This window comes from Gavialis gangeticus, unplaced genomic scaffold (genome assembly GCF_001723915.1).
Source record: "Gavialis gangeticus isolate Ggan-Ray unplaced genomic scaffold, GavGan_comp1, whole genome shotgun sequence".
In the NCBI taxonomy this organism is placed as follows: Eukaryota; Metazoa; Chordata; order Crocodylia; family Gavialidae; genus Gavialis; species Gavialis gangeticus.
The window spans coordinates 152,945,659-152,955,063 of NW_017729024.1; the positions used below are offsets into that span (position 1 = coordinate 152,945,659).

The 9,405-nt window shown below is 38.6% G+C and overlaps 1 protein-coding gene across 3 annotated transcripts in view; it reads right to left on the reverse strand.

The window, feature by feature from the left end:
• Nucleotides 1-570: 570 nt before the first annotated feature.
• Nucleotides 571-9,405, reverse strand: part of ZNF131 (zinc finger protein 131) — a 60,322-nt gene continuing 51,487 nt past the window's right edge. For all 3 annotated transcript variants that reach the window (XM_019517909.1, XM_019517908.1, XM_019517910.1), the window contains 2 exons: nt 4,507-4,637; nt 571-3,202 (listed from right to left, as the gene is read on the reverse strand). In XM_019517909.1, the coding sequence (XP_019373454.1) occupies nt 2,528-3,202; nt 4,507-4,637 (806 nt within the window). In that variant the 3' untranslated portion in view covers nt 571-2,527. The remainder of the gene's footprint in view (nt 3,203-4,506; nt 4,638-9,405) is intronic.

Consider the following 9,405-nt stretch of genomic DNA (forward strand, 5'->3'; position numbering starts at 1 on the left):
CTTCTGAACTGCTTGTTGCTTTTAGTGTATGAGTAAGCCCTCCCCATACCCTTCTCTCAAATTAAACTGGTGAATACTTCCTGCCTTTTTAATGTACACTAGACTGTAGTATCAAATTCACCCCATGCCAGATCTGGACTGTGGGGCTACTTGTAGGCTGGTTCCTGCAGTGGCTGTAATGGTGGCAGTGGAGGGACTGCAGGTGCTGGCAGGACCAGCAGAGACACCAAAGGAGACTGTGGCAGCATCTCTGCAGGCTAAATGTTTGACACCCCTGCACTAGACTAGTGATTAGCCTGAATTTATTTTGGCTTTGTTACTTAAAAACAAGCAGTTTAAATTTGCAGTAACGGGCAACTGCTTACATTTTGCTGCTTTTACATGAACAGTGTGTGAAATGTTACATGTGGTCATGTGCACATAATCATAAAAAAAACCCAAATCCCAACAAATCTCTACCCTTTCGGGTACTCTCATCTGCTTTTTACTGGCTTTTTTCTGGTTGTTACTAAAAACATGCAACTCCTGAAGCACATTTGAAGAAATCCTGTAACTGACTAAAAGAAGTTATCACTTTTGCTTATATATTTAATGTTAAATATTCACATTGGTTTTCTAATTACTTACTTTAACTGAAATTAGTGAAACTGAGTGTGGTGAATTGACAGAAACCCAACACAGGAATCAAACAAGCGCAGTGGACCAATTTCTACTCTGTCGTGAACAGGGATAGGCCAAGAACAGAAATAGGCCCTATACTTACAAAACGCATTGATTTTTTAATGTAAACAACAGCATAAACAGAAACAATGCAATCTATTTCTCAAGTTGCTGGACAGCTTAATGTACACCCATATTTATAATGGAATAGTCTCTTAAGGGAAGTGATGGAAGATGAGAATTGTTTAGAATGAGACTAGATTAAGCACTTGGATTCAAGAGGAAGAGTAATACCATACTTTCAGGAGCATAAACAAAATAATCAAATCAGTGTAAGCAGTCCTGCAGATCTTAAGATTTTGTAAGAATTTAATTGCATAAAATGTTTCCTTCCTCAGTTATGAGAATAAATATTCCTGTTAATCAGAAGTGGTGAACACCCCTGCATTTTGCTAAAATAATTAGTGGAAAATGAAAATCCTTAGCATTCTTGAAAAGAAATTCAAACACTTAAGTTCCATATATGGAGCTAATTATTCTATCAAAGCAAATCTGGAAAAAGTTCATTTTCATTAATGAGATAAGAATCTGGCCTATACTTATTACACTAGAAGAAGAGGGAATACTTTACAACATTACAGCTAAACAAACTTTCTTACTATTTGTATATAGATAACAAGTGCTAAAACTGAAGACAATTATTTCCTAATTTATTGGATGAAGCAAATAATGCCAAAAAGTTTCTTTTGTGGTTGGTACTGTTTTATTGTCTAATAATACTGATTAAAATATTTACAGTCCTACTTTTAAATGCACAGTTTAGCACTCATACCTATGGCTTTAATTTTTAGCACAAGATTTTTGGGTCATGTCAGAGAAAGTTTCATTTAAAAAAAAAAAAAAGAAAAAAAAGCAAGCCAGGAACCTGATATATCTTACAGACATGTTTTCTATCCATGTGTTTTTAAATGTATTCATAAAACGAAGCTTTTAAAAACATCTGGTGAAAAGAGGATTTTAATTCAGCTCATATTTAACAGATTTGGCTGAATTTTTCCTATTTTAAGTGGTCCTCTTCAGGACTCTCACAACGTGGAAGCCATTTCTTCCTCCATTCCCATTTAAATTGAATGAAAAAAATATAGCTGACAAGGTGAAGCAAACATATAAAGCACTATAACATTATCTACATTGCTTTTTACTGCATTAGCTTCTTAACCCCTCTAGGAGCTTTGTGGAAGTTTAATTAGTCAGTTTTGAAAAGGCACAAGAATTTTTGCGCTTCAAGAACTTAATAGGGCCAACACTTCTCCTCAGTCTAGAACTTCAAAATTTCTAGCCTGAAAAAAGGCTGCTCAATTAAGAAGAAAGTAAAGTGAGGATTGCTGCTACTGTAAGGCATTGTTTCTGGATGACAAACTGATCTGTGCTTTTTCTAGATGTGTAAACCAACTGTTCGTAAATATCCACACATACATTAGAATGCACAGATTCTACTTTTTTTTTTGTTTTTACTGCCACACACACACACACACACACACAATATATTAAGAAGAGCTTGCTTCTGCAAAAAAAAAGTCAGTGACAACTACATGCATCAGGGCATGGTATTCCACCAGTTATTAAACTTCCCATAAAGCTGCCCATTGCTGGAATAGTTTTTGCTCCATGCTATTACAAGAAAAGGGAAAATCCTTTCTGCAGTAACAAGACAAGAATTGTATATGAAATATTCTAACTTTGGTCCACTTCTCTGGTTTCCTAAGGGCAGCAGTACTGGAAAGCTGACCACTGATGGTACAAAACTCAATGTAAAAGTTAACAAAATAATTTGGTATTTCATTCCTAAAAATGCATGGTCCACTCATTAGTTTTCAGCATCCACTTTTTCATCTGATGTGTCCACTATTTGTTGAGTTTTTAAATCTTCAGCTTGGTCATGATCGTCTGTATTTGTTTGCATCTCACCTACTTGACCAGGTCCACTTTCCTCCAGGTCCCTCTGATTCAAGTTTTCAGTCTCTATTTGTTCTGGATCGGCTTCCTCTACAAGTTCTGCCTGTACCTCCTGCATTTTTAGCTGATTTACATGTTCAACATGAAGCTCCTCTACATGCACTTCAGCACCGTGGTCAGTCTGAATATGTTCCACTTCTAAGTAACTGATCTGTACCTGCTCTTGTAGGTCATCCATGTGTGTACCTTTTACCCGATTGTCCTGTATAAGATCAGGATGCACCTGTTCCACAGTTACTTGTGCAGGGTCCACTTGTACCTGAATTACGGGTAGCACATGAACTTGCTCTACTTGTTCTATAATAGTCATTGAAGTCACTGGTTCAGTTTCCACAGCTTCCACTGGGAGAATCTCCTCAGCCACTATTCGCTCTGAAATGTCATGAATGTCTTTGAGATGACGTCTCAGTTCGCTGCCTTGCATAAACCACAAATCACAGAAGGTACAATGGTTGGGTTTTTCCCCTGTGTGTATTACCAAGTGATCTTTAAATTGATCCCAGCTGTTAAACACGCTGTTACATACCTGAAATAACAGATGCAATATGTTAAGCAATGCTAATAAAAAATTGACAAAGAAAAGTACATTGCATATTCTGGATCAGAGGTTAGATTATTAGGCTGTAATTTCTTTCTATAAGGATTTAAAAAAGTTATGGGTTAACACAAATCTGGCAAGAGAAATCTGGATTACAAGTAGATTATTTCAGAAGTTGAATGTGCCACTTAAATTCTGGCCTGTGCCTACCATGAAGACAGTGATATACCCTTGGCACTTATACATTGGATCTTCATTTTTTATCAAAATGAAGAATATTTTAAATGTGCAATTCATATGTTGTATTCCACTTTGCTCCTGAGGAAAATTGGATCAGAGAGCTCTGGCCATTCCTTTTCCTCTATCAGTGCAAAAGTTACAGGTTAAAATTGCCAAACTACTGAAGAAAACATTATGCCTTTTTTCTAAAATTAAGATAAGGTTCTGGTGGCACTGCCAATTTGAAGCTTGCCCAACATTTGCCACCAAACCATAAAAAACAACAAATGAATGCCCATACTTTTGCTCCTTACAACTTTGGCAGATTTGACAGTTTAGACTTTAATTCCTCATGCCAGGTGTATCTTTTTTTTTGTAAATTCCAGTTAGAGTAGTTTAGCCATTTCCAAGAACAGGCCTTGAGAAAAAAATACATTGTTATGTTGGCTATATTAAAAAAAAAAAAATGTGATGACCTTTTCCTTGTATTCCCATGCTTTTGAACAGAGACTGGACGTTTGGAAGGTGGTAGCAGTTTTGAGAAGTGCCTGTGAAAAAACATCTCCATTTGGCTAAGTTATAAAGTCACTGTTGTTTTCAAATGCTCAGTAAAGCCTTTGATTTTAATGTGAAAATCTTGAAAGATTCCATCCACCTCAAGAGTAATTAAGCCTCTCACAGCTCCTAGTGCTATTTAGGCTGTGTATACACCATCTCCACATTACAAATGACCATATATTACTCCTTCAGCTGGCACTGGCTGGGCAAGGAGACCGACATTGGGCTGAGAATCCTGTGGAGAAGACAGGGAGGGAGCGAGCAAGGACTAGGAATAAGGCATGGAGCCAAGAATGCAGAATACACAGGACTGAGACAGTGACAGGCTGGAGAGTATGGGGGAAAGACCAGTCAGGCTTGGGGAAAAGAACAGGCAGAAAAGAGAGTAACAGTCTTTTGTCCACGACAGAACACTGCTTTAGGGCTGAGGAGAACCAAGATTCCCACTTTAGTGCTCTTGAGCCACTCGTGGTGAGCATCCTCAGACTCTCCACCTGCCACTTCTTATTACATACCTGGCATTCATACAGTTTCTTTCTTCCCTTTTTAGCTCCAGCTCCAGACTGACAGGCGGTCAAGTGACATTTGAGTGTGCTATTTCTAGCAAAACGTTCATGGCAGTTTGGACATTCAAACGGTTTTTCACCTATTGAGAAAGAAGCAGGAATTTATAGACATATAGAAAGAATAAATTCTTTTAGTTTTTTATTATATAAAATTACAGGATCATAGGAAAGTAGGGCTGGAAGGGACCTCACAAGGTTATCTAGTTCAGCTCCCTGCTCAAGGCAGGAGCATCCCTGACTAAACCAGTGAAAGCATGTGTCTGTCCAACCTGCTCTTTAAAGATTTCCAGGGATGAAGACTCCAGTTTCTCTAGGCAGCCTGTTCCCGTGCTTGGCCACCCTCAGACTCAGGCAGTTCTTCCCACTATCTGATATATTAATATAATATACATGTGTATCACTGGCAGTTTAAGGATTTGGAAATAATCTTTTGAATGTGTAAGAGGAAGTCAGTAAGATTATACTAATAAAAGGGTTGTTTAATTTAATTTAAACCAAAAGGAGCAAAGGAAGCAGTTGCTGCTGATATTCATACCAACTATAGGCTATGGGGGAAAAATTATGCAATTGCTAGCTGTTTTTAATGGAATCATTACTGGCATGTGGAAGTTATATAACTTCATAAGGAACCCTTTTTTGGTAAGGCTTTGGTTTCATCCAAAGAGTATTATAATTTGTTAAAATGAAAAACTAAAGCAAGGACTGAAACTGAATAATTGCAAACAGCTTTGCATTACTTGTTTATGTCCACTTCAATGAAGTGTGTGTTTGTTATTCAACAGAAACTGTGAAAGTCACATTTTTGTTTCAGAGTTAACAGAAATCAGTAATAATTCTCCTAAAATTGGTAAAACTCTTCCAGGACAAAGCTACTTAATATTTTATTAAGTTTGGTAACTTCATTTCAAATCACATGCATCAGATTTAACAGAGCAACAAGTCAACAAAATGCTTCACAAAAAACCTTCCACAGTATGAGAAATTCAAAAAGCACCTGTTATTTACCATAAAAAGGAGAAAAGTAAGAGCTAGAATACAGTTAAGTAAAGCAGCCATTCAGTGATAAAAATAGGCACTACTATTTACTTCTTTCATCTTACAAAAATAAAGTTACCTGCAACAAAATTAAAGAGTATAATTGCAAGTGAAAACAAGGATATATTTTCTGAAACTCAGTAATTTACCCATGAAACCCACTGACAGTGCAATATAACTGAATCAGGTTTTTTACAAAGGGTGAGATATTTATATGAATCACAACCTCTGCAGTTATGATGGCTAAGACGGAAATGAATGCCCCAAAACACTGATAGCTTTTTTAGGCACTCAGCTGAGACTGGAAACAAATTTCATTTCTGCTTCCGAAGAAAAAAACATTTTCCTAAGTGCTTAAATGTCTAAAACTGACACGTAAAAATCATCAACTGTCTTTAAATGTTTGAGTGGATGGACTTTTGAAATGAGTTCAAGATCAATATATAAACCAGGGCTGTCCAACTGCAGTATGCTGGACAATGCACGCACCATAAGCTGTGGGGGTGGGCCTCCAGGAGTTCCCCCTCCTCTGCTGCTCGCTGAGCAGGCAGCGTTGATGGTGCACAGCCCCTCCCAGATCCTCCCCCACGACATGGCAGTGGAATAGGAGGCTTAAGGAACTTGTGGACTCCCAGTTGGACAGCCTTGATATAAACCAAATCCTAGGATCCACTGACAGGACAGTCACACAAGGATGCTGCTGGGCATGAAAGAGCTGGATGCATGACGGAAAAAAAAAAAAATCACCTATACAGGAAGATAGGAAATTCTCAGTATCCTCTAGGTTGTTCTGACAGTGGATGCCAGGATATTAAACCAAGCAAAAGCAAAGCAGTTAACTCCAGAACACAGCAGGATTTAGAGCCTGCTGTCCTACTGCAGTTTCCTGACAGCTAGATACCACAAGCCCTGTTAGTCAACAATTCTGGGCTTCATGGGAGCAATGTAGAGAACACACAAAGGGAAAGCTCTAGGCACCACAGATCAGTACCCACACTTTAGCTTCATCCTGATTCTGCCGGGCCTCTCATTTATAAGAGAGCACAAAACAAACTGCCACTCAATAAATGGGTGCACATACTACCTTTTAGCTGAAATCCTTGAATGCAGGGTAGATAAAAATCAATGATTAAAAAACCCCCAAAAAACTCCAAAAAAACCAAAACACAAAAAAGCAAACCCCAGATTTATTTAAATTGGATTTTTTTATTTAATTGTATTTTTATTTTTGTTAAGATGCTTTTTAAAAAAAAACCTATCTAAAAAGATAGTTTTAATTTAAGCTATATTAATGCTCAAAGATATCATTATAGAATAGGGATTATAACTTCTAATTATATACTTTTTGAGACAACATATTCACATAGCCTTTTTAGATAAATTTTATAAATAGGTCACAATAGGCAATAGAATATATTAGGGGCCCAATCTTATGGGGTTCCCAGAGGCTCCTCTATAGATTAGTAAAGATTAAAGAAAACCACTCTACCCAATGGGACTCCGTGCTTAGTCTCGAACAATCTATTAATTATCTCTGCGATGCTTAGTTTCAGTTCTCAAACTGTAGATTTGTCTCTCGAGAGATAGCATGCTTGTTAACAGCAGTATATGAAGATGAGATATAACAGACCTGATTACATCCCATCAGCTCTACTGTCTCTCCGCAAGTTTGTGTACATGGAGTCAAGACCTTAACTTCCTGAAACTTTGCACTTTTAGAGAAAGGTAAATGAATAGAGGATTGTTGGAGGTGGACTAGATCTGGGCAAGAAGAAGGTGTCAAGATAAATGCAAGGAGGGAGGGACAGTAGGAACAAAAGAGAAACATTTTGAGCAGAGGATTCCAGAAGTTTGAGTACAGCCTCTCCACTAATTTGAGATCTAGTGAGGGAATGGTATGGCAGGGGGGAAAACCTATCATGGCAGCAGGTTTGCCAGGCCGTAAGAGAGAGAAGAAATCAAAGATGAGAAGAAATCTAGAATAAAAGTGAAGAAAGCCTGAAAATAACAACATATGACTGCAATGGTCATTTGATGTCCTCCTAATATAGCACGGCAAAAATATCCTCCAAATATCCATGATTAATCTAGTGAATTGGAGATAGTTCACCTCCCAATGGCTTCACAAGTATCTGCTTCAATTAGCTTTGGTAAATAACATAACCAAGTCATATTGCTATGCACGCTTGCAAACCTGATTCACAAGATAAACCTAGAGATTTTGAATAAGCACTCAAAGTGTAAAAAAAGTTCTGACTTGGTGTCGTTTTTTAAACTGCAGCAAGTTTTAGCATAGGTACTCCATAACTACACTTTTAAGCAATGTTTTTGTACCTACTTATATATAGTACAAACTATGCTTGGTTGGTTTGCTTCAAGGGCCAAATCAGTTCCAAATTCTACTGGGCAAAACCCAATAGTCAAGCTCCAAGAATGATTGAGTTCTACTCAGTCAAAACAAGTCTGTGTGGCTCTACCAACAGCCAAGTATCCTCCTTCCCAGACTCATCAGCCTGGTGCTTCAGGAACTCCCTAACTCTGTAGCAGACATCCTACATGTAAGTCCGGGGCCGAGAAAACCTGGGATTCAGATACCTGCAATCTCAGTTGCTCTTAGCCAAAAGGCCAAGAAGCAAGTCAGAAGGAAAGCAAAAAGGTAGTCCTCCATTACCACAAAATTGTGTAGTCAAGTCTCCTGTATTTGAGGAAACTCACAGGGATCAGCAGGCCAGAAGTGCCAGGGTCAAGTCCCGGGGAAAGCCACATTTTTAGCTCTCAAGAGACCTGGTGATCATAGTATTTCCTCTGCATAATATTAATCAAAAGCCAAAAATCTTATAAATTACCATATGGTTCATTGGGCTGGGCCCCAACAGTCAACAGCATTTCAAGCTGTGGTGACCCCATGGCTCAAAACCACTCAGTATGTGTGTGTATTCAGATACCCCCTAACATGTGCTAATTAGCCCCAACTCATGACTGGAACAAGGGGCTCTTGGCATAAGGGCCCCATTTGATGATGTTTGCCAGACATTTAAGGCTGGTGAAGAAACAGGAATCATTGGTAGTGGGAAAGAAAGGCACAGCTCATCTGTGGGAATGGAGAAAGACAAAATGTAGTCCATGTAGTGGCTCATTAGGACTTACAAAGGAATTAATTATGAAGGGGACTGCACTTAATGGGCACTACCATGCCTTATTCAAAGATACCATAAATCCTTTTGGCTCTGATCAAGAGCGCTTGCATATAAATAGCAGCCTCTTGTGGGCCAAGATCACTTCGAATGGCACTGTGTAGTTAAGGGTAGAGATTTGTCCAATGCACTGTGGGTAGACTCCCCCCCCCAAGAGTCTCTTATAGCCTCCCAATGGGAGGATCTTGGCTAAACATTATATTTTTATGGAGAAGAGAGCTTTCTCCCTAGCTTCCTCCTTTGGCTTTTTAGCTAAGGGCAAGTGAGACTTAGGAGCCTCTGAACTCCAAGGCCTCTAGACATGGGGCCTGCACATAGGATTTGGGAGTATCTGAAGCCCCAGGCTGAAGTCTGGGGGGGGAGGATACTTACCAGTGGGAGCGTCAAACACAGACTTGAACGATTGAGTTCTGCTCAGTTGAAAGAATTTGGAACTAATTTGGCTAATTTGGCCTGACAAACAAAATTAACCCCCCCCCCCCCCCCCCCAAAAAAAAAACAAACAAAACCAGAACAAAGCAAAACAAAAACCTTGAGTACCCACATGGAAAAACTTTAGTGTGGCTACAAAAAGAAACTTGGTTTATCTGTATTTTTGGAGGTAATTTTAGCCTCATTT